At 37.6% G+C, this 26,102-nt stretch overlaps 1 protein-coding gene across 2 annotated transcripts in view; it reads left to right on the top strand.

Moving 5' to 3' along the window:
• The window catches only part of VCL (vinculin), a 97,119-nt gene that overhangs the window by 13,666 nt on the left and 57,351 nt on the right, over positions 1-26,102 (top strand). For both annotated transcript variants that reach the window (XM_065894482.1, XM_065894483.1), the window contains exon 2: positions 19,480-19,550. In XM_065894482.1, coding sequence (XP_065750554.1) covers positions 19,480-19,550 — 71 coding nt within the window. The remainder of the gene's footprint in view (positions 1-19,479; positions 19,551-26,102) is intronic.

Genomic DNA, 26,102 nt, shown 5'->3' with positions numbered 1-26,102 from the left:
GCTAAGGTGAGTAATGCTGCCATTTCATCATACTTTTAATACCTTCTGAGGTCTGGACTCTGTCCCTGAAGGGATATAAGCTTCTGATGGACTCATGGAGGGCTGAGAACCCAGCTTCTAATGCCAGGGAGCAAATGTGTAATCAAAGTCCAAAGGCCCTTTTGAAGAATAAGTTGGGAAGATAGGAGGGGGAGTTCATTCTGTCTTAGAGAGGCAGTGTTTGAAGCATGAGGGAGTTTGCCAGCCGGAGAAAAACTGGAAAGCCTTCTGAGCAGAGAGAATGAAATGATAGAAGGGTGTGAATGTACAATAGGGAGTGGGGAAGCTTTAGTGATGACACTATTAAGGTAGATTGTGCTAGTTTGTAAAGGGACTTACATGCCATATTAATCACTAAACAAACAAACAAAACCTTCAGTTTTTGAATAGTGAAAAATTTATCTGGTTCAAAATTTAAAAGGTACAGCAAGGTATATAGTGAATAGTCTCCCTCCCACCCTTGAACTCCAGCCACCTGGTTTCCCTCCTCATAGGAAACTAATGGACAAAGGAAACCAAATGTTTTGGGTGTGTTTCTAGAGATAGTTATGCATATTTAGGCAATATGTATTCCTCTTTTTTTTTTTTTTTTTTTTTGCGGTACGCAGTCCTCTCACTGTTGTGGCCTCTCCCGTTGCGGAGCACTGGCTCTGGATGCGCAGGCTCAGCGGCCATGGCTCACGGGCCCAGCCGCTCCGCGGCATGTGGGATCCTCCCGGACCGGGGCACGAACCCGCGTCCCTTGCATCAGCAGGCGGACTGTCAACCACTGCGCCACCAGGGAAGCCCTATTCCTCTTTTATACAAAAGATGACCTGTTATACTGTCGTGTTCCTTGATTTTTTTTCCCTTAACATATTTGGGAGAACATTTCTTATCAGTTTGTATAGAGCTTTCTCTTCTTTTTTATTTTATTTTATATTTATTTATTTTTAATTTTTGGCTGTGCTGCATGGCATGTGGGATCTTAGTTCCCTGACCAGGGATCAAACGTGCGTCCCCTGCAGTGGAAGTGCAGAGTTCTAACCACTGGACCACCAGGGAAGTCCCATCTTCTTTTATTAAAAATTGAAGTATAGTTGATGTACAATATTATGTTATAGGTGTACAATAGAGTGATTCACAATTTTTAAAGGTTAGGGTCCATTTATAGTTATTATAAAATATTGGCTATATTCCCTGTGCTGTATTACAATATATCCTTGTAGCTTATTATACACAAGCTTTCTCTTCTTTTGATAGTTACATAATATAATCCATTGGTGGTTGTAACAATTTACTTAACTAGACCCTTGTGGAAGGACCTTACGTTACTTATGATCTTTTATTAATTCAGACAGTGTGGCAATGAATGACATAGATATGTCATTTTATGCATGTGCAAGTACATTTATAAGATAATTTCTAGAAGGGGAACATTCTAAGCACTGGATGTCAGGCAATGGAGGGATTTTAAGCTGAGGTATAACGTGGATAGCTTTGGGTTTTGGTAAGATATCCCTGGTAGTGGCGAGGAGATAGATTGGCAAGTGAGACACAGGAGCTGGAGAACCATCCATCTAAGATGGTAAAGGTTGCCTCAAGCAGTGGGAAAAAGGCAGATAAAGAGGGGCCAAATTCTAGAGACAGCCTCTTTATTACTTAATTTACATTTGGAGTCATAGTATTCTCAATGTCAAAAATACATCAGTAAAACAAATTATTTTATTTATCCTCAATTATTTTATTTATACTATGTGGTTATTACTCCCATTTTACAGGTGGGGTAACTAAGGCTCATAGAGCCTTGAGCTAGTAAGTGGCAGGACCAGAGCTTAAGTATTTTAATTATACAAATGAGATCACTTTGAAATGCAGGACAGAAAACCTAGAGTCCTTATCAAATTTAAAAGAAGTCAACATTAAAAGAAGTCAACAACGATTTTATTGACACAAGTTATACCCATGCCTTTTTGTTCTCATGTGGACGCAAGAAAAATCTTGGAAAAAGACAAAGAAAAGATCAAATTGAAATTGGGAGCTCAAAGGAAGGTCTGTAAGGGAAGGGCTATACTTACCCTTGAACTCAGGTATGCCAGTGGTTTTTAATCGTTCCAATGTATATTCTGAGCTGGCATGGAAAGATATCCATGCTAAGATGTTATGCAAAAAACAGGAGGCGGATATGTTTAGAATGATCCCATTTTGTATTATTTTATATGTGAAAGAGCATATACTAAAATGTGGTGGGATTGAGTGGTGGGGTTTCAGGTTAAAATTTTTTGTTTTTCTTACCATAATTCATGTTTGTCTCCTAACAATAAACATGTACCACTTTTGAGGTAAAAAAATAAGTCCAGTGTTTTCCCACGTCTTTTTATTGTTATTATTTGCACTATTCTCACTGCCTGGAATTATTCTTCCTCTCATGTTAAAATGGGCCTAGTGTTGATGTCACTTTCTCTATGAAGCTCTGTCCAGGCTGCTTAGTTGAAATTAATGTCTCCTTTTGCTGTGTTTCCATGAGGCTTGACTATGTTTCCTATCAGACTCTACCATGAGTTAGAGCTACTATGTTCATGTCTGTTTGCACCCCTTCTTCCTCCAGCCCCACTCAGCTTCCAAATTTGAGTTCTAGAAAGCATGTAGTGCTTCCATCGAGTTGGATTACTCACACTTGATAGATACTTGAATGTTGAATTGGTTGTATTTGCAGCAGTGCAATTTTTTCCTCTGTCAGAACAAGGAAAGATAGATATAAATTCTGAGTCACAGTCAGCAGGGTGATTTTAAAATTCTCAAGGCAATGATATATCTAGGTACACTGGATGAATACTCTTTCCTAATTTGTGAAGGCTGCTGAAAATTCTCTGGAGTAAAAGGAGCCATAAATAAATAAACATCATCTCTAAAACTGCCATCTCTATTGCATCTCTAAAACCAAAACATGAAGGCTACATTTTACCTGATATATACCCAAGAACTCTTATCTTGGAACTGGAAATTCCAACGTAGGCTGTTTGTTTGAAAGCTTCCACAAAAAGGCAAATTCCTCAGTCTGCTGCAGTCATATACTCTACTGAAGGCTGAGGAATGGCAATGCAAAAATCATCTTCTCGGGCTTCCCTGGTGGCGCAGTGGTTGAGAGTCCGCCTGCCGATGCAGGGGGCACGGGTTCGTGCCCCGGTCCGGGAAGATCCCACATGCCGCGGAGCGGCTGGGCCCGTGGGCCATGGCCGCTCAGCCTGCGCGTCCGGAGCCTGTGCTCCGCAACGGGAGAGGCCACAACAGTGAAAGGCCCGCGTACTGCAAAAAAAAAAAAATCATATTTTCCCCCCTTCTTGTCTGGAAATTGACCTCTTTTATTACGTTCGTGAAATAAACTTTTTCCTCATCTTTTTTTCAAGTAGTATTTTGTTCATTCTTCCATATCTTTTTTTTTTCTCCTTTCTCAAAGCTACCAGCCTAGATTAGGCTTTAATATTTTCAGTTCTTGATAGTTATCTACTAATCTCTCATTCCCATCCATTATTGCCACATAAAGCTTCTAATACAACTCTGATCTCAACATTTTCTTCCCAGAAATTGGCACTTCCTCCCATTGTTTTCTAAATTAAATTCCTTTTTCTAGCTCTTTTTAAAAATTGAATCTTGCTATAATATTGTTAAAATTTAAGGTATACAATATTTCTTTGATACATTTATGTATTGCAATATGATTGCTGTTGTGATATTTATCACATTGTATAATTATAGTACAATATTGTCTATCTTATTCTAGCTCTTGAGGGCTATCACACGCTAGCCCTTTCTGTTCTTATTTCTCTGTGGAGTGGAGAAACCAGCCTATAGCCTGTGGGCTAAATTTTGTACTGCCCAGGAGCTAAGAATAGTGTTTACATTTTCAAGTATTTGAAAAAAGTCAAGAGAAGAATAATGTTTTGCTGCACATGAAATTATATAAAATTGAATTTTTAATATCCATAAATAAAGTTGTATTGGAACACAGCCATGCCCATTCATTTACATATTTTCTGTGACTTTCACACTACAGTAGTGTTGAGAAGTTGTGGCAGAGACCATATGACCCACAAAGCCTAAAATATTTACTCTCTGGCCCTTTATGGAAAAAATTGCCAACCCTCAACCTAGAGTCATGGAGTTATAAAGTTGGAAATAAGATCTCAGAGATCTTCTGATCCAAGTCTCTCGTTTTAAAAATGAGAAAATGTATTCTCAGATGTAATCAACAGTATGTCTAAGGCAGGTACCTTTGGCAGTGGAAAAGCCAAAATCAGAATTCATTGCTGGTCCTACTCCACCATATTGCCCTTCCCATGAAGCCTGTACTAGCCCAGTAGGACTGCTGGCTCTTTCATGAACAAACTCCAGGTTGTCTCATCTCTGCCTCTATGTACATGCTGCATTTCCTTCCATTTAAGATGCCTTCTTCCCTCCAGAAATTTTATCTATGCCTTAAGGCTCAGCTCAAATACTGAAAACTGCCCTTATCTCAGCAACTGGTTGAGCTCTCTGTCCACATGCCCCCCGTAGTGCTAAGTTCTATCTCCCCGTTAGCACTCACCAGAGTCATTTATGTAGTTCTGATGCTATTCCAGGCCATAAACTTCCCAACTGTGCATCTTTATGTCACCTGAGGAAGTATCACCTGCACATTGCCTTACACACAGAATCTTAGGACATGATTTAAAGAATGAACCAATCTAAAAATGTAAGGATACCAGAGACACCTTCAAGATCTCTGGTTTACTTCTCTTCTATTAAAAAAGAAAGAGAAAGACTATAACACCACTGAGTAATCTTTTTTGATGGGATCAGCTATATAGAAGAATTTGTAGGGAGTTTACTTACACCATGTCCACCTAGCAATTGATGAAGTATATACACCCTGGAGAGAGAACTTGGATTTGTCCTAAGGAGGATTACCTAATTTTGTGATGATTATTTAAGCCTTTAGTATATTTGTTGATTGCTAGGCTTATAGAAACTACCTGCTAAGGTAGGAATTCACACAAATTCAACAATGAAATCCTTCCACATTCTCTGTCAATCTCCAGGGATTCTCTGCTGTTATACCTTCCATATAAACTCTCAGTTTGGGATGGTTTCCATCTATGAACTAAATATAGACTTGTATTGTTCTGTGATGAACCATTAGGAGTGAACTTGATATTAATAAGAACTGAAGATAAAAGGAATGTAATTTAGTGTTTAGGTGCATTGCCACCATTGTCTTTACTTTCCTTAAAACAATAACAACAACAAAACAAAGCCACCCCCCCAAATAAAAAAATGATGAATGGACTCTTATTATGCTGTAATTCTCTCAGTTCTAATTCTATTTCTTCCTTTTGCCCAACTGGGAGTAAGTTATCTAAGATGGTAGAGCCAGAATTTACTAAAGGTTTAGTTGTCTGTGGCAACTGTTGAACATCTAGGCTGCATCATTGATAGTTTGTATTAGGAAGCAAGTGAAACAAAAGGAAATCAACTTTTAATATTCCTGTAAAAGTCTTTCTGTTGGTTAGACAGAGGGTATGTCTAATTTGTTAATGTTATAGAAGAATGGTGATGAAATGCAATCTGCAAAAGGCACAAACATGACTAGTATTGCTGGGGATGGTTGATAGCTTTTTTCTGTCTGTACATCTTAGTCAGTTTGGTCTGGATGTGCTGTAGCTGTTCTCTTATTTCACTTTTAAGCATGTTTAGAATTAAGTCTGTGTTCAGCGCATATGTAGTCACACTAAATTATATTTGTAGTTGTTGAGAAGAAAAAATAAAAACATTAAGAAGAAAAGCCTAAAGGTAAAACTTTGGGGATTTTCTAGGTACCGTAAAACAGGAGTTTTTCCTATGAGCATTACAATTGGCAGCCTTAACCATTTGACACATTGTTATTACAAAATATTGAATTTCCAGTTCTGGCTGCTTGTAAGAAGTGTGTTTGTAGCTTGGGCTAAGAAATGGAGTAATTTTACTTACGGCCCTAATTTAATGGGTCAGAGTGTCTATTATAGCCTAGAGCCAAATTCAATTACTGTACTGCAAAAGTGACTCTGAATAATCTCCAATTAACAAGCAGGATGGTTCCCAACAGTAGTAACAATACTTACTTTTGCCATTGGGTTACTATTTCAAGTTTTGACCACACCTATTAAAAAAAAAAAAGGTTGCATTGTTAGTCCTGGTTCAATTTTGAAAGCTAATTGCAGCCAGGTTGACTAAGTTGATCATCTCTAAGCAAATAACAGTTAAGGAGCTTAAGCAGCTGAACCCCTAGTGAGCCTGACCCATGTTGTTGTGGAAACCTTCCAGCTTCTGGGAAGGAAAATCAAACAATTGGACATCAGTAGTTTAAACTGCATCTTGATGGTTTATATTTGCCCATTGTGAGCTTGAAGTTTTTATATTTGCCTGGTTGTGAGCTTGAAGTTTTCTTATCCTTCCTGCCATCTGAAAGTTCCAAAGAATTGTAAAATCATGCACTATTACAGCAGAAAACTTTAGCCATCATTAAATTTGTTTTCCTCATTTTTGAAAAACAGTGTAATGGCTTAGGATTAGAGCATGGATATGCTGAAGTCAACACCACTATCTGAGTGATTTTAGGCAAATCAATTAACCTCTCTGTGCCTCTGTTCTTCATCTGTAAAATGAGATAGTAGTGGTACCTCCCTCATAGAGTTGTTAAAAGGATTTAATGAGGTAATAAGGGGGCTCCTGACTTATAGCATGTGCCCAATTAAAAAAATTTTTTTTCCTTTTAAAGGATAAAATGGAAGTCACAAATGAGTACCGCAATGGCCGAGGGAAAGAAAACACGACTAATATTTATTTAGCACTGTTATCTTTCAGGCCGTGGAAGATGCGTATGTATTAGGTGATTTACATGTGTATTACTATATCCCTTAGCCATGAGAGTCATTTTACTTTTTCCATTTTACTGATAAGGAGACTGAAGCTTAAAGAGATTGTTGCTTGCCCCAGGACACAGAACTAGTAATAACAGAGCAAGGTAAGATTCATTGCAAAGCCCCAGTTCTTTTCCCACCACTCTATGTTACCTTCCAGGATGGGCCCTCCGTCTCAGTTTTCCAAACATAAAAATGGGCGATGTTTCAAAATTCATTGACAAATGAATTTGGAGTTATTTTTCCATAGGGACAGTGTTACAAACGATATGTTATATACCCAAGCTTATCTGCAAAAGCTGCAATGTAATTGAAATCCTTCACATTTGTGAACTAAATCTGTTAAGAAAAAAATGCATTTGCTAAAAGAAAGTGCGTCTAGCTATTAAAGTAGAAAAACAAGAAAAATAGTGTATTTTAAGTTCTGTGGAATGTTTGAGAAAAGCAGATTTGGTTAGAGGGCAGTGAGGAAGATAACAGACTGTTTTGATGCTGATGGGGCCTCTGGGATACTTATGGGACTAAACATTTATATAGCACAGAGACATCCTGCATTTGATAACACCTTAATAGTGTACAAACACATTCGTATGCATTGTTTCCTTATAATCATGTATGAGACAGGACAGATGGTAGAGTTGACCTAATTTCTCTTAGCAATATTTAGCTTTCTTTTTTTTTTTTAAGTTTTTAATCCATGATTTTTGTTTAATGGCCTTTGGGAGCCCAGCTAGTCACCTTAATAGAGCCATAGAGGATTAGTTTATAGGTATGTTGAAGAAATAATGAAAATAAGAATGGAAGATCTTTCTGAGTTGATTGTGGGAGAAAGTGGGTGATGGGGAGAAGTTTCCTGTGCTGAGGATTTGCTTGCTTGTTAAATTGGTGGCCACCCAGAGCACAGGTGTTTGTGGTTGTGTCTACAGAAGAATCCTGAGTTGAGAGACAGAATAAAGTATTTGCAAATTGGAAGCCTGCCCACAGTATCTTCATAAATAGGGATCTGGTGAGCAGGGCTTCTCTGCTAACATTAATCTAGCCTTAATTGATAACACTCAATCTCCTGTTGCGTTAGAATAAGCAGCTGCTGCCAAGGCAGCTTAACACTAGTTGTAAGGAAAGTATGTTGCATCAAATGAGCTTGCTTGACATTAGAACTTGCCACCCATGTAGTTCACCTGCTCTTTAACCCATTTAATTGTGTTCTTATTGATGCACATTTAAGTTTTTGGCAGTTGGTCAAAATTTGAAGCTTTTAGGCACTGGTGGTGTCTCACTTTATAGATTGTTGTGTACCAAGAATATTGTTAGTACATTTTAGAAATTTAGCATATATTTTTCTGATTATGAAAGCATTGCATACTCAGTTTTTAAAAAATCTGGAAAGTTGGAGAAGGATTAAGAAGGAAATAAAAATCATCTGAAGGTCTACTCTCCATGTTGTAATTCCTTCCAGTCTTTTTTTTTTTTTGATGTGGCTATATATTGAGGAGAGAGTGGGATGTTTCATTATTAGTGAAATAGCTGAGGCATAAGTAAAATTTTACATGACACTCATGATATTGCAGAGCTTGCCTCCTGTACTGTGCTAATTAAGAATGGAATCTTTTTGCTAAATCAGGTGGCACAAACTCAAATACCTGCAGGGTCAAATAGGTAATGAGTGAATCAGGTGGGTTATAGGGCACCAGGGAGTGGTAGGGACTGTGGTAAATTGAAAAATGCAGGCCCTGATTGAAGAAAACTGCTATCTTCATCTTATTGTTGCCATATGGAAACAGGGCCTAGTGTTACCAGATCTTCCTGATAGTCAATAAAATCTGGAAATCTCTATTTCTTTCAATGTGAAATTTCCCATTTAAAAAGAACACTGAGCAGGTCAAACAAAATAGGTCTGTGGGTTGCACTTGACCCATACACTCCCATTTTGTCATTCCTGACATAAATACTTCTCAGTCTTTCTCATAGTTCTCACAAGAGGAGTACTTTTAGAAAATATTTAGAGAGGAGCTGGATAAGGATTTTCTAAGAGTGGCTTTCCTGGCCTAGATCACCATTTCCCTAAGTATATCCTACAAATTCTAATTCCGCCATAGGTTAGTAGTTGTTAGAAAAGAATTCTTGGTCAAATGAATTTGGAAAATAATGGATTAAACAAAATTAAACTGATTTCTTGTCTGAAGGTTATCTTAGATCCTTAAATATACTAATATGCCTTGTAAATTCCTAAGAAGAGCATATAGCCCATAGACTCTACAGTTACAGTTATCTCCGTATCTCTACTTATTTCTCCCACTACCCCCTTTGCCTCTTGAGGAAGAGTGGCTTTCTTTCTGGTAAAGGCTGATCTCTACCTACTCTTCACATTCTATCCCTGCCTCTTCAGAGACCTTGCTTCATAATCAGGGTCTTGTTTCCTGCCTCCCTTCTTTAACATGCTTAATTTTCTCCTATTTAAACAAAATAATAGCCCTTTCCTTACACCATACACAAAAATTAACACCAAATAGATCATGGACCTAAATGTAAGAGCTAAAATTATAGAATTTTTAAAAAACAAAGGAATAAATCTTCGTGACCTTGGTTAGGCAAAACCTAAGATATTGTATCAAAAGCACAAGCAACAAAAGAAAAAAATAGATAAATTGAACTTCATCAAAATTAAAAACTTTTGTGTTGCAAAAGGCACTATCAAGAAAACAAAAAGACAACTCACAGACTGGGAAAAAGTATTTGCAAAAGACACATCACTTAATTAAAATATGAATAAATGGTTTATTTATTTATTTATTTATTGGCTGCACTGCTTGGCTTGTGGGATCTTAGTTCCCCTCCCTTGGCAGTGAAAGCGCAGAGTCCTAACCACTGGACCTCCAGGGAATTCCCCTGAGTTAAGGGTTTAAATAGACATTTTTCCAAAGAAGATATACATATAGTCAATAAGCACATATAAAGATATTCAACATGATTAGCCATTAGGAACATGCAAATCAAAACCACAGTGAGACACCACTGCACTAGAATCGTTATAGTAATAAGAAAGGCAGATAATAACAAGTATTGCCAAGGATGTGGAGAAATTTGAACCCTCGTACATTGCCTGTGGGAATGTTAAATGGTACAGCCTCTTTGGAAAACAGTCTAGCTATTTGTCAAGTGGTTAAACATAGAGTTACCATATCATCTAGCAATTCTACATCTAGGTATATGCTCAAGAGAAATGAAAACCTATGTCTACACAAAAACATTTACACTAATGTTCATAGTAGCATTATTCAAAATAGCTAAAAAGTGGAAATAATCCAGATGTCCATCAGCTGATGAATGATAAACAAAATGTAGCATAACCGTACAATGGCATATTATTTGGCAATAAAAGGCAATGAAGTACTGATGCATGCTACAACATGAAAGAAACCTTTCATTAGAGACCACATATTGTATGATTTCATTTACATCAAATATCTAGAATAGACAAATCTATAGAGACAAAGTAGATTCGTGGTTGCCTAAGGCTGGATGGAGGTGGGGAAAGGCTGGGGATAAATGAAGGGGGTGGCTGCTAATGAGTTTCTTTTTGGGGTGATGAAAGAGTTCAAAAATTGATTGTGGTGATGGTTGTATAACTCTGTGAATATACTAGAAACCTCTCTAGCAGTTGACACTGTTTTTCACTTTCTTGAAATTCTATTCCTTTGGCTTTCATGACACACAGTTCTACCATTCCCCCTGCCCCGCTCAGACATTCCCTTCTCGGCTCTTTTCATCTGCTGGTTCTTCCAGCAGCCGCAATCTATTCTTCAGCCCAGGCAAGTAAACGGAGGAACCATCTCTATGATTCCTTCTCTAACATTTCCTTATCTCCATCTGAACATCCCATACCTTCTGATTAGTTTCTTTCTCAGAGCTGGCTTTCTTCCTCCATTGCATGTATTACCAAGTCACTTGCGTCAGGAGTCTGGGTGTCTCCATTACCCTCTATGTGGACTGAGTGTCATGTAGATGGATTTCTTACATCTACCCTCATATCCATCCATACTGCTGCTGCTTTAGTTCATCTTTCACTAAGACTCTAAGCTCCATGAAGTCAGGGGCCATGTATATTTTTTTCATCACTGTCTTAATACTTAGCACTGGTGTGTTATATAAATATTTGATTGAATAAATGAACTAACAAGTGAACTTGTATTCCTAGTTTTCTTCCCTCTGTTCCATTCTTGCTGCTGAGTTTATCTTGTTGAAATGTAAACCTAAGAATGTCTTTTGCTTAGAACCATGAAATAATTTCCCACTGCTTAGAGAGTAAAGTCTAAGCACGCTGCACACAGGGCCCTCCCTGATGTGGCATCTTTTTGCTTCTTCAACTTCCTATTCTCTATACCTCTTCTCCACCCAATACCCTGTGTTCCAGCCAGGTGGGTCTGTGTTCCCTGAACTGGCCATACTTTCACATATGCTTCTCCACTATTGGAAACCTCTCGTTTTTTCCCCAAGTCCCATTATTCCTGGAGAACTCTTATCAGCCTTCCTAGAGTTTCTTTTCCTCTGTGAAACTTGGATATAACTCTTGTTAGAGCATTACCCTGTGTTACAATGATTTATTTAAGCATTTGTCCTGTCTGTGAAGGGCGAGGCCTGAGTCTCACTTATTTTTTGTATTCCCATCACACACAGTTTTGTACATAGTGCCTACCACATGGGAAGTTCTCAATAAGTGTTTGATTAAATGAATGAGTGAGTTGGAAATCAGAACAACTTAGAGAGTCCTGGTTTTTCTGGTATATATGGCTTTTTTAAACACTTGGCTCTGGTGTGTCCTCTGTGAATGATACAAAAGGTACCAGTGAGGGGGTGGATAGATCACAAGTCCATCACCAAGCACTGCAGGAAAACAACCAAAAGTGTTGCTGATGTTGGGTCACATACATTATTATTTTCCTTGTATGACCCACATGTGGTACTGGACACAGCTGCCTATCAGAATGGCTGTTCAGTATAATAGATTGATACTTATGCCATAAGAAACGCTGATTTGAGCCAAACTAATAGGCAGATGGATGCACACTCCCTTGTCTGGTCATAATCAGTTGGTCAGTCAGTTGATCTCAGCTTGGCTTGGCCTACTGTAATTTTAAGTTAGGCTTACATTTTCATCATTTGTATCTTCTTGTCTAAATACATTAGCAACTTCTGTTGATTACCATCTCCCTGCCACCTTTTTAACATAATGTTCTATAGTTAACACTTATACTCTACAAATCGCCAACACAAGTCCTCCCTGCTGTGTTTTGTCTTCCTGTTTTCTTATACGTGGTCTAGCTACGGGAGACACCTACATTAACATATTTTTTAGTCTGGGTAGTGACTTGAACCAGCCAAGCTTTTTTTTTTTTTGCTGGAAAGAAACCAAGTCTCTCTACTGAACTACTGAACCAAATCGAGTAGATTGTGATAAAAGGAGTAATAACAACAGCAGAAGACAAAAGGCCTCTCACATAGAATTTTGAACTAAAGTCATGTATTGAACAAAAGATATTTAAATTAACTATGGAACAAAGTAAGAGCTCTTCAAAAGAAACATCTTCCTGCAAAGCCCCCTAAAAATGCCCCCAGGCCTTTTACTCATTCACTACCATTATTTCAGTTGTATGTCTAAGGATGCTTTATTTCTTATCTCATTCTCTTCCCACCACCTAGCAGACACATAGTTGGCACTTACTGCCTGTTTATTGAATGAATGGAATTGGGCCTCAGGAGTTAGATGCAATTCTCTGAAGAAGAAAATAAAAGATATAATTTTAGCAGTGAATAGAACCAACAAATCTGAGTTTCAGCAATGGAATAAAGTTTGGAAGCAATAAAATGTATTTACTGTAAAGTTAGATTACTTTGAAAGGGTTGTTGTTAAATGCTGACCTGGAAAAGCTGCTGAGAACTTAAGACTATAACTAAGACCTATTTGTCATTCTTTTCTCTGCGTTTTTTTAAGCCCTTTAACATACAGGTCTTTTTTTTCAGAGGGAATAAGACTTATTGTAAGGTTAAAAAAATCAGGCATCAACTTTAGTTTAATCTCATACTCATAAAACATACAGATAAAATGTGTAGGAAGTGAGAGCTTTTAAATTTTGTATTTATTAATCGTTTTATACCTTGTTCTTCAAAAGAATTTGAGGTAGAAAATGAGGACTTAAGGTAGAAAATATAAATTTAAAAGTAAGTTTTCTTCATCAGAGAGCTAAAAGGGAGTTTGGCCAACACACAGTAGACGAGTAAGAAGACCTGCAATGAGATCATGTAGTATAGAAGAAATAAATGAGTAATCAAATGATTTATTTGAGGTTACATAGCTGTTTATTAGCTAAGCTGGAACTAGAAATCAAGTCACCAAATTCCCATACATGTGCTCTTAACATGTATGTAGCAAAAACATTTGGCTTAACTAGCCAAGAATTTTGATGACCTGGTGCTGCACAGGTTCAAGAAGTATTTGTCAAGTTGATCACTTCCCGCTTGTTTGCAAAGTTGTGGCCTGTACTAGGAAATCATATGCTTCCCCATACTAAGGTTGACCTCCAAGAATAATGTTTTTCCACAAGCCGTGAAGATTCCTGCTAGTTAACAAAGAGCATTTTGTGAATTCCTTTCTGAATTGCTCTACTCTTTTTATTTGGAAAAGATGGCTGCTGTAGAAACTTTTTGTTTTGATAGTGTGGGGAGAGCGAAGGAAAGCGCATTTCCTGTCATCTCCTGGTCCAGCTCTCCTCAGTAGGTTTTGCCAGCTAGAAGATGCCTTTCTGGTCCTGCATATCCTTAGAAACTGGCTTCTTTGGAAGTTCTTGACTTGATACTTGATACAGCGATAGAACACTGAATTGAAAAGATCTAGATCTAGAACAAAGGATGACAGCCTTTGAATAAATGGGCAGGTTAAGTTACATAATCCTCTCTGCCTTCCCTTAGCACACAAAGCCCTTCCCAGGCTGACTCCAGCTTTCCTTTCTAGCCTCATTTCCTTTGCTGAAGGCACACCAGCCTGTTTTTCTTGTCTAGTCAACCGTGTGCTCAAACACATTTGAGGCTTGGACTGTGCTCTTCTTTGTGCTTGGGCTGTCTGATCCCTCTCTCCTCCATGTGGCAACTGCTGTCTCTCTAGGCCCAGCTCCCTTCTTCTCTGAAGACACCACGTAGCAAAGGTAAAAATCAAGGTTAATCTAGCAGCCATGTGAAGAGTGAATTAGAAGAAGGAAGTTTGGAGGCAGGAAGACCAGTTTTAGGAGACAGTGCAAGTCCCATAGACCTGAGCTGTCCAGTATTGTAGCACGTGTGGAATTTAAATTCAAATTAAATGAAAGAAGACAACCTGAAAAGGCTATATATTGTATGATTCTAACTATATGAGGTTCAGGAAAAGGCAAAACTATGGAGACAGTAAAAAGATCATTGGTTTTCAGAGGTTTGGGGTGGAGGGATGAATAGGCAGAACACAGGATTTTTAGGGCAAAACCCTGTGTCATACCATGATCATGGATACCTGTCATTATACATGTGTCCAAACCCATAGAATGTGCAACACCAAGAGTGGAATGTAATGTAAACTATGAATTTGGGAGTGATTATGATGTGTCAATGGTAGGTTCATCAGTTGTAACAAATGTACCACTCTGGTGGGGGGCATTGATAATGGGGGAGGCTATTGGTATGGGGTCAGGGAGTATATGGGAAATCTCTGTATCTTCTCAATTTTGCTGTAAACCTAAAATGGATGTTTAAAAAATAGTGTTAATAAAAAAGATTAAAATTAATTAAAATTAAATAAAAGTAATAATTCAGTTCTTCAGTTGCACTAGCCATATTTCAAGTGCTTAGTAGCCACAAGTGGCTAATGGCTACTGTATTGGATAGTACAAATTAAATAGAACATTTCCATCATAACAGAAAGTTCTGTTGGACAGCATTGCCAAAAATCGATTCTCCAAGTAAAAATGGCATTCATTCTACATAGTCACGTTTTATGTGTTATGCCTTAAAAACAGGACCATTCATTGTGTGTAACCTAATTACAGGCTGAGTGTATTGAAGATCAAAGCGACTGTGGATACTATCACTGCAGTTATGAATGCAGCTTAGAATAATAAATCAGATTTAGTTCACATCACTTAAATACTTAAAAATAGTTTTAAAATAAGTAGCCCTTGGGCTTCCCTGGTGGCGCAGTGGTTGAGAGTCCGCCTGCCGATGCAGGGAACATGGGTTCGTGCCCCGGTCCGGGAAGATCCCACATGCCGCGGAGCGGCTGGGCCCATGAGCCATGGCCGCTGAGCCTGCGCATCTGGAGCCTGTGCTCTGCAACGGGAGAGGCCACAACAGTGAGAGGCCCGCGTATCGCAAAAAAAAAAAAAAAAAAAAGTAGCCCTTGAGTATGTTTTTATTTTCTATTTCTGTTTCCTCACCAACCCCCTACCTTTACAAAAGAGACCTAAAATAGTTAAATAGAATTCATTCGTTAGTAATTACCTCTACTGGGGTCAGAATAGTTGCTATTGAAAAACTGTTTCAGTGGTTTTGCCTGGTTTACTCATGATTGTTTTATCCTTTCATGTTAAATCTTTGCTATACATCAGCCTTTTAGCATTGCTGCTTTTGAAGACATTTTACTTAATTGACCTACGTGTTATTTTAAATTTTTCTTTCTGTCAGTCCACTCCCCAACCCCTACTTCACCCATTTCAAGAGCAAGTCCCATTAGCTCTTCCTCCAAAAGAACTAATTCTCCATGTCCACTTTTGCGTCTTATTTTAAGTCACTACCATCATTCCCCTGGACAACTACAGTAGCTTCCTAACTGGTCACTCTGCTTCTCCTTGCTTGCTAAGATCACTTCTCCTTATAACAGGCAAAATGACCTTTAAAAAAAAAAATTCATGTCAGTCTCTTGTTTAGCACTCCTGCTTCCTGTTGTACTTAGGAAAGATTCCAAACACCTTAACTTGGCCTAAAAGGCTCTTTTGTGATATGACCATTGCCTTCTTACCCAACCTCATCACCACACCTACCCCCCTCACTGAGCTTCAGCCACTCTGACCTCCTTAAGGCTCTTTTAGTACACCCAAACTTTCCTGCCCTTGGGCCTTTTTCTTGCTTCTCCCTCTTGATTGTTCTTTCCCAGCTCTTGCATGAGTAGTTCCTTTTCAGCTTCAGAATCTCAGCTCCAATGTTACTTCTTTGTCCACTGTTTTTTTTTTTTTAATTGGATTGTTTGTTTTATCACTATTGAGTTTTTAAAAAAATTATTTATTTTTATCTTTGGCTACATTGCGTCTTCGTTGCTGTGCAACAGGCTTTTCCTAGTTGTGGTGAGCGGGGGCTATTCTTTGTTGCAGTGGGTGGGCTTCTCATTGTGGTGGCTTCTCTTGTTGCGGAGCTTGGGCTCTAGGCGTACGGGCTTCAGTAGTTGTGGCACATGGGCTCAGTAGTTGTGGCTCATGGGCTCTAGAGTGCAGGCTCAGTAGTTGTGGCTCACGGGCTTAGTTGCTCCACGGCATGTAGGATCTTCCCGGACCAGGGCTCAAACCCGTGTCCCCTGCACTGACAAGTGGATTCTTAACCATTGCACCACTAGGGAAGCCCTGTCCACACTTTTTAAAGTAGGCCCCCCTCTACTCCTACCCCATACTCTTTATAGCATCATCTTTACTATTACCTGGAATGATTTTGTTTATTTATTTATTTATTTACTTGTGTGCTCTCTCTCTGTCTACTCCCACTGGAATATAACTTCCATGAGGGAAGGAAACTTATTTTTACTCCCGTTCTGTCTAAAGTACCTGGAACAGTGACTGGCACATGTAGTTGCATTCAATAAATGTTTAATAACACTGAATAACTGAATACTTTCTAAAGGAGATATAAAGGGAACTCTTCCCCACTCGCCTGGCTTGCACACTCTCTCTCTCTTTCTCTCTACCCCTGTCTCTCTTTGGCTCTCTCTATATATGTACATGTGGTGTGTAAAATAAAAGGAATTGCCGTTGCTCTAAGTGTGAATATCTTTGTAGACCCTTTATGCTTAGTATGAATGAGTGACTGTTGCTGCACTTCATCTTTTCCTTCATGAAGTCATGGCCCACAGCTTTTTGAATGGCTGATTTTTGTTAGAAACTATGGTGAACAATACATCTGGAAATATTCTGTCATGTTTTGATCTGAGAAACTCTAGAGAACCAGCTGCTGATTTGAAAGGGTTTTATTATGATACAGACAGTCCATTGTCTACAAAAGCACTGGCTATTACACAGTGGTATATGTGTCTTGCTTTTTTCTGAGCTATTAACTTTAGAGAAAAAACTTGTATTTATTAACTCATGCCTGACTGGTATTCCCTGAGAATAGTTTATTGTGTTATTTGCTTTAGCTGCTTTACTGTGCATTTAGGAATTTTTTTTTTTTTTTTTTTTTTTTTGCAGTACGCGGGCCTCTCACTGTTGTGGCCTCTCCCGTTGCGGAGCCCAGGCTCCGGACGCACAGGCTCAGCGGCCATGGCTCACGGGCCCAGCCGCTCCGCGGCATGTGGGATCTTCCCAGACCCGGGCACGAACCCGTGTCCCCTGCATCGGCAGGCGGACTCTCAACCACTGCGCCACCAGGGAAGCCCTAGGAATTTTTTAAACTCGTTTTTCTTCTTTAAACTCAATAAAAGTTAAACGGTTAAATAATAGGATTGCGATACTTTCCATTCTGGGTTTTAAAAATCTCACAGATTTCTGCATTAAAATGTGGTTTATATTTATGATTTAATATTCCTAAATAGCTTTATATTGATAAAAGGGTGAATTTCACTATTCCTTATATTAAGGTTTGCTTCTTTTAGAGTGCTTTGTAATACATGATATAGTTAAAGAAAAATTGACATCCAAGCCCTACATAGGAATGATTTTAAAGAAAGTGAGGATGTATACCATTTGTGGTATAATAAATACATGTGCACATGCACACAATCCGGTTAGTGTGGCAGTATTTTGATATGTTTTTAAAATTTTTTGCCATTACTTTTGGGGAAGATTTATATAAAATGATAGATAATTAATAAAATTTTTAGGTAGGAAATAACTACACTTAAGTAACCAAGAGTAACATTTTAATGTTACATTTTAAATTACAAAAATTATTTATACACATTTCAGAAAATTAGAAAACAGGAAATACAGATACAAATTCACTCAAAATTTTGTAAGCATTAATAAATACATTTTGTTTTATATTCTTTCAGTATTTTGCCTTGTACATAATGAGTTTTGGGTTTGTTGTAATCATAGTGTATTTATTATTTTTTATTCCTCCTTTTAAACGATGTATAATGTCATAAACATTTTCCCATAGTGCTGAGTCTTTACAACCATTGTTTTAATGGCCCTGTAGTACTAAGTCTAAAGATATATCTTAATTTACTTAATTGTTTCTCATTGTTGGTAAGTTATTTTGAAAATGTTTTTGCTTTTTTTTTTTTTTTTAATTTATTTATTTATTTTTGGCTGTGTTGGGTCTTTGTTGTTGCACGCGGCGAGCAGCGTGGCGAGTGGGGTCTACTCTTCCTTGCAGTGCACGGTCTTCTCATTGCGGTGGCTTCAGTAGTTGTGGTACATGGGCTCAGTAGTTGTGGCGCACGGGCGTAGCTGCTCCGTGGCATGTGGGATCTTCCCAGACCAGGGTTCGAACTCGTGTCCCCTGCATCGGCAGGCGGACTCTCAACCACTGCGCCACCAGGGAAGCCCCTGTTTTTGCTTTTTTAACTAACATGATAGTGAATATTTTTGTAAATATTGTGATTACCACACTTGGTATTATTGCTTATAGGGTGTATTCTCATAAGTGGAATTCCTAGATAGGATGTTTTTGTCTGTTAACACATACTAGCAAATGATTTTCCAAAGAGAATATACCAGTTTACATTGCTACCAGCAGGGTGTAAAACTATTCCATTGCAACATTTAGCATTATATATTATTTCTTTTTAAGGTGCTCTATGATTAGGGAAAACATGTTGATTACTAGTTAAGTTGTGTACTTTCATATGTTTGGTTTCTAGTTTCAGAGTTATTGTTTCACATATTTTTCCAGTTCCAGTAATGTCAATTTTTTTCTGAATAGACATTTTAGCTTACCTAACTGGATTCATGTACTTCATGTACTCTTTCAGAGATGTAGCAGTTTGTGATTAAACAGAAATACACACAAACATATATATTCTCAATGATGAATTTTTTTTTTCTCACTGTGCTCAATGATGCCTTCAAATTAATTACTCTGGAACAGGGTTAATACATTATGTTTGCACTCTATATTGTTATCCAAGTGTATTATGGAAGCATATGTGGGAGCAATCTTGATAATTTCAAAAAATCCAGAAATTTTCTTCAAATCTATCATTTTCAATGATAATGTGTAATGTATGTTTCAAATATGTTTAAATAATAGTTTTAAAAGTCTGAGAATTTAAATTTGACTTGTGAATCGTTTTTCCCTGTAGGTTGGAAAAGAGACTGTTCAAACCACTGAGGATCAGATTTTGAAGAGAGATATGCCACCAGCATTTATTAAGTAAGTAATTAAAACATTCTTCTATTGCTAAGCAGAATAATCCTCTTGTTAGGAAAGGAAAAATACTGACTGTAGGAGCAATTTTTTTTTTTTAAATATAAAGCTCTGTTTACAGTTGAAATTTTAATTTTTCATTTTTCAGCAGTCAAATTTCCTACTGTTGATTTTATTCATTGGTGTTAGGCATTTTTGACATAATTTTTAATCAAACTATGACTTCTGAATTTTGTTTTTCAGAATGGAAAGGATTCAGAAACATTCTGACCTTAGCATGCATGAGTCTGGATTGTGTACTAAATACCTTTGCTTGGAGATAACAGTGGATACAAACTTAAAAAAAAAATGTGTTTTGTCACATATTTCAGTAGCGTTTTAAATTTAAGTTATATTTACATATCACTTAATACTCCTACAAATAATTGCTGGACATTTTGGCCTATCCTATGTAAAGTAAGCAGAGATACTAACTTTTGATTAGTTAAAGCTTCTCAGGTTCTTGATTATGTTGTCTTTGATTAATGACTTTGTTTTTTATGGCAGTCACGTCCTAAGTAAAAGTAAAGCCTGATGCAGAAGACAAAAAAAAAAGTAGAACCTCTACAAATCAATAAGAGAAAGAGATAAGTCTATTCAGTTTTAAAAAACAAGGGCAAAGAATTTGAATAGGCACTTCAAAAGAGAGGAAATCCAAATGGCCAGCAAACCTGTGAGAAGGTGCTCTATCTCAGTAGTCATCAGAGAACTGCAAATTGTTCTATTATAAGCTCCTAAATTAAGAAGTCTGATAATATCAGTTGTTGGTGTGGATGTGGAGCAATTGGGACACTGCTGCTGCATGTGGGATCTTCCTGAACCAGGGCTCAAACCTGTGTCCCCTGCATTGGCAGGTGGATTCTTTTTTTTTTTTTTTTTTTTTTGGCAGGTGGATTCTTAACCACTGCACCATGAGGGAAATCCCTGGGTATTTATCTTAAGGAAATAAAATCACTTATCTTGAAAAAAATATCTGTACCCCATGTTGATTGCAGCATTATTTACAATAGTCAAGATATGGAAGCAACCTAAGTGTCCATCAATGGGTGAATTGATAAAGGTGTGATATATATATATAATATATTATTCAGCCATAGAAAAGAAGGAAATCCTGCTGTTTGTAACAACATGGATGGACCCTGAGGGCATTATGCTAAGTGAAATAAGTTGGAGAAAGACAAATACTATATGATTTATATGTAGAATATTTAAAAAAATGAATTCATAGGTACAGAGAACAGGTGGGTGGTTGCCAGAGGTGGGGAGGTGGGGGGGTGTGCAAGATGGGGAAGGGAGTCAAAAAGTACAAACTTGCAGTTATAAATAAGTCATGAAGATATAATATACAGCATGGTGAATATAGTTAATAATACTGTATTATATATTTGAAAGTTGCTGAGAGTAGATCTTTTTTGCAGTACGCGGGCCTCTCACTGCTGTGGCCTCTCCCGTTGCAGAGCACAGGCTCCGGACGCGCAGGGTCAGTGGCCATGACTCACGGGCCTAGCCGCTCCGAGGCATGTGGGATCTTCCCGGACCGGGGCACGAACCTGTGTCCCCTGCATTGGCAGGCGGACTGTCAACCACTGTGCCACCAGGGAAGCCCTGCTAAGAGTAGATCTTAAAAGTTCTCATCACAAGAAAAAAAAAATTGTAACTATCCTTTCTCTCTTGGGCATACTTTATTTCACAGTAACCTAATAGCTCCAGTTGATGGGGGAAATTCTAACCAATAAAAGTGGAATAAATGACAGAATTAGAAAGTCATGATTATGCAGTGTTTAATGAAACCACTGATTTAGGTAAGGATCATTAATGGATATGAAACCATTCAGCGGTTTTAACCTTTATCATGCCATTCAGGGAGAACCCTGGTCACCTTGAGGAGTCAGGGAAAAACATTGTGTTATGACCAACTGAAATATGTACTGAGCAGTGTTTAAAAAGTACAGGACTTAATATGCCACACTCTGAAATGTTACCTGAAAATAGCCTGGAGTACAAAAACAATATGGCTGTTATTATCAAACAAATTTGGGGGACGAATAAGTATTCTGCAGTTTAAAACATGAGGGCTCTTTATGCTTTTCTTTAGAATGCAAAATGAAGCAAAAAATAACTTTACTAGGATGGGGAAGGGACAGAGAGGGAAACAGATGGAAGCAATTAATGACATCCTTGGAACTGTTGAGTAGTACATTCTTTTGGGCTGTTTGGTTGATGTTTGGAAGTCTCCAGGGCATGACAGACTGATGCTTCTGCTGTCTCTACTTTGACAAGGACTTCTAAATAGTGTCTGCTTTGACAACGCTAAAAAATAAGTTTAAAAATTTATTCTTGGATCAATCTCTACTCCTAGAATGTCAGGGCTAGAGAAAACAGAAGACTGTTGATCTCTAGATGGATTTATACATAAGCAATCTGATGTAGATTTAGAAATTTTTCAGGGAAGGATATGTCATTTTCAGAATTTTTGATATTTTCAGGATTTGGGGGGGCTCTCAAAATCAAATCATAGTCTATTTGTGTGACTGGCAATTAAGGGCATGTTGGAATGTTGGAGAATGGTTTAATATCAGTTAAAGATCATACATTTGGGTTGTAACTGTTGATGAGGGACTCCAATGCTTGGGCAATTCCTTACTGTAAAAGTGAGGGCCATTTTAATATAGAACAAGATTTGCATTGTCACAGGAAGGCTTTCTCTTGGGTGGAGCAAAAGTTATCTGATCCCTGATTGCACTGGCAAATAGAGTTTACAATTTACTAATTTTACCAGATTGCATTAATAGCCACAGTGTTGCACAAGAGGTGTAGGGTTGCGTGATGATTGCCACAGAAACTGCTGTGATCTTTATAGACTTCAGGAGTGCCACGGTCATGCTGTACTGTTAAAATAGTGGTTAGACTCACCCTATAAGAAGTCATTTGTTCCTTTAGAGACTGTCAGCAGGCGATTCAGCTACTGTTGTTTGTGTTTGTACTTTGCATCGTTGTCATCAATCATTATCATCAGGCAGCTGCAGCAGCTGTAATAGTTATGTGCGATTTATTAATGGGCTAGACACACTAATTGGTTAATAGAATATTTATTGATTGCTTTCTATGTGTCTAGTATGCTAAGTGCTACATAGAATAGCAGTTTTTAATCGTCCTTATTATGAATGATCACTTGTAAGATGTATTACAAGTTATTTATTAATAGTAATAAAGTGCCAAAGTTTGCAAATGCTTTATTTAAAAAAAGTAAATTGAGCATATTCAAGATCACATATATAATAACATTCCTCTCATTCCCACTCACTAGGTTTTGTTGTTTTCCTTTTAACTTTTATTGAAATATAATATATTCACTGGCTTTTTATTATGCTTTCTTTAGTGCAGGAGAAATTAGTGGAAATATCGCTGTTGCGGCTGGAAATTGTGCATAATCACAGGTACACCCAAAGGGGTAGGTCATATATTGAGAGTTTTATTCTTCTGTGTATCATGGAGGCATTAAGGTGAACTGCTGCTACAGAGAGATTTTTAAGAAAGTGCTTTAAGAAATTTCAAATTGAAGAGCTGTAAAACAGACTGACTTTATAATAGGAGAGAAGGAGTGCTGTCATTGTAGGTAGGAATAGTAGAAAGAGGCTCATTTAGGAAGTTGGACTTGGGAGGACAGATGTAGGGAAAAAGGAAAGTACTGGAAGTGGGGACAGGTGTGGGAAGAAAGGAAAATACTCCTGGTGGAATGAGCAGCATGAGTCAGTCATGGGGGCTTTGAGGAGAGGAACAGTCATGGTGGGGGTGGTAGGAACTAAGCTTAGGTAGTTGGGTCAGATGATGAAGCCCTTGAAAGCCAGGCAGAGGAATTTGGAATTGGGTGGTAGGGAAGCTTTGCGCTTCTTGAGCAGTAACTCAAATGACAAGATGAAGGTGGTTTTTCAGGAAGAGTCATAGCCAATACAGGATGAATAATAGGTGCTAGTGAAGGAGAGTAAGTTGTGTGTCAAACTGACCAGATTCATTTCCTGTCAGCAGGGATTTGCTTCAAGCTGATGTCTTAATAGGTAAAAAATGTTTGTGGCAAACTATTTTCTTAGCCTCGGAAAAACTGCTATTGCAGTATATGGTGGAATTTCATTCTTATTTCTGCAATGGAGCAGAAATGGATAAGGAAGGCAGTTCTTGGCCCATATCCAGGGGTGTTTAGTATCTGAATGTATCAAAAGGTGTCACTTGTGAGGTGGTCTCGTGGTATGAACTCCTTAAAAAGGGCATAAAGCGCTTTGTCTGTTGGCAGGCAAATAGTTTCATTTTAGAACCGTGAAGTGTCGCCACTCTGTCTCAGTGCTGCTCTGAACAGTCTGCTTGAAATCATCAAAACTTGGATTGATTCACCAGTTTGGACTATTTTTGAAACATATTGTAATGTCTAAGCCTATCAAATAAAAGAATGTTCCTAAAATACTTTGTGAAAGGGTGTATGTAGTGGCAATCTACATGATTGCCATTAATCATATTTCCTAGGAAATTGCCATGTTTTAACCCTTAAACTTTATTAGTTAAGCACAATTATGGTCTGTATTTGTACAATTTTACCTTGACTGATATTCATGTACAAAGAAGAAATTTGAAAAGGATTTAAACATGCTTACACTTAATATAGATTTCTTTTGACTTAAAGTAGTAGTGTCATGTTTTTAGATCATAAGCCCTCACATTTAGCTTTTTTCTTTGCTTTTGATCTTGAACAATCAGAATAATTTGTGATGAAATTTGAATTTTCAAACACGCTTTTTGGTGAAAGTGGCCAGAATATCTTTTTTTTTTTTTTTTTTTTTTGCGGTACACGGGTCTTTCACTGTTGTGGCCTCTCCCGTTGCGGAGCACAGGCTCCGGACACGCAGGCTCAGCGGCCATGGCTCACAGGCCCAGCCGCTCCGCGGCATGTGGGATCTTCCCAGACCTGGGCACGAACCCGTGTCCCCTGCATCGGCAGGCGGACTCTCAACCACTGCGCCACCAGGAAAGCCCTATACTGTGTTTTTTTTTTTTTTTTTTTTTTTTTTTATACTGTGTTTTTTAATGCACCTCGTCTTGCAGATGAGGAAGCTGAGAGTCAGAGAAGCTCACAGTAACTTGTTGAAAGTTACCTAGTACATAAATGGCAGAGGTAAGAGTCAAACCCTAAACTATCTGACACCAGGCTTGTACTCAATCCAGTATGCTAAGACTCTTTCTCACCCTTCTTTGTAAGAATCTCTTCTCATAATGTAATAGTTATTGTGAGGCTTAAATGAGTGAGATAATGTATGTGAAAGTACCTGAAAAAAAAAGATATTTGGTGAAAATTAGCTTTCTTCTTGAGCTTCTCAATCTTTTTTTCTCAGTCATTTTCTCAAAATAAACTCAGTTACTTTTTAAGCTTTTTCATAGAAAAATTTCCTCTCATTTATTGTCTCCTGTAGTAAGACCTTGTTAAAAAAAATCTGATTGCTTGTTTTCATTTAATACTTTTTCTGTATCTGTTGAGATAATCATGCAGTTTTTATCCTTTCCTAGTCTATAAGATGGTCTCTGGTCTACTCCATAAGTATCAACTTTTCTGATGGTGAACCGTCTATGCATTTCTTTCTTTTTTTTTTTTTTTTTCCAGCCACATTACACAGCTTGCAGGATCTTAGTTCCCTGACCAGGGATCGAACCCCGGGCCCCGGCAGTCAAAGCGTCGAGTTCCCCCATCTGTGCATTTCTAAGATAAACCCTATGTAGTAGTGATTTAGAAAAGAAAATACAATGCTAAATTCAACTTTAATATTTTAAAAAGATTTTGCTTCTTTGTTCATGAGGGGTCTTGATCTATAATTTTCTTATTTTGTTTCTTATTCTGTTATCAAGGTTATTTTAGTTTCATAAAATAAGATTTCTAGTCTTTGAAACATTTTATATAAGAAAAGGGTTGTCTGTCCTTGAAAGTTGGGCAAAACTTGCATCTAAAACTTTCTTGGGTCTGGTGTCCTTTAGAGGAAGAAAGTTGATTACTCTTTCAGATTCCTTTTATTATCTAATTCAGGTTTTAAATTCATTTTGAGTCAACTTTGATAATCTGATACTTTTCTAAGAAATTATGCATTTCCTCTAACCTTTTTTGTTCAGTATTATCTATTTCTGCCTTTTTTTTTTCTTACCACTCTTATGGGAGATTTATGTTTTATTAGTTTTTTCCCCAAAGATCTATTTCATTAAATTCTGTTCTTAGGTTCATTATTTATTTTGTTAAGTTTATTATTTGAATATCTTATTTTCAATATTTCTATCTTTTAGTATTTCTTGTTTTTAAATAAATATAATATTTTGGACTCTCAATTTTGCTCTGATTACAAGTTTAGAAACAGCTGTGTACTTTAATAGTTGTTCAGCCCTAAATATTTTGTAATTTTGGTGTGAATTCCTCTTACCCATGTACATTATTTAGTAGTACATTTAAAGATTCTTTTTACTACAGGCATATTTCAGAGATGTTGTGTGTTT

This window comes from Phocoena phocoena, chromosome 16 (genome assembly GCF_963924675.1).
Source record: "Phocoena phocoena chromosome 16, mPhoPho1.1, whole genome shotgun sequence".
In the NCBI taxonomy this organism is placed as follows: Eukaryota; Metazoa; Chordata; class Mammalia; order Artiodactyla; family Phocoenidae; genus Phocoena; species Phocoena phocoena.
The sequence above is the reverse complement of the archived record's forward strand: the minus strand, read 5'-3'. Positions and strand labels throughout refer to the sequence as shown.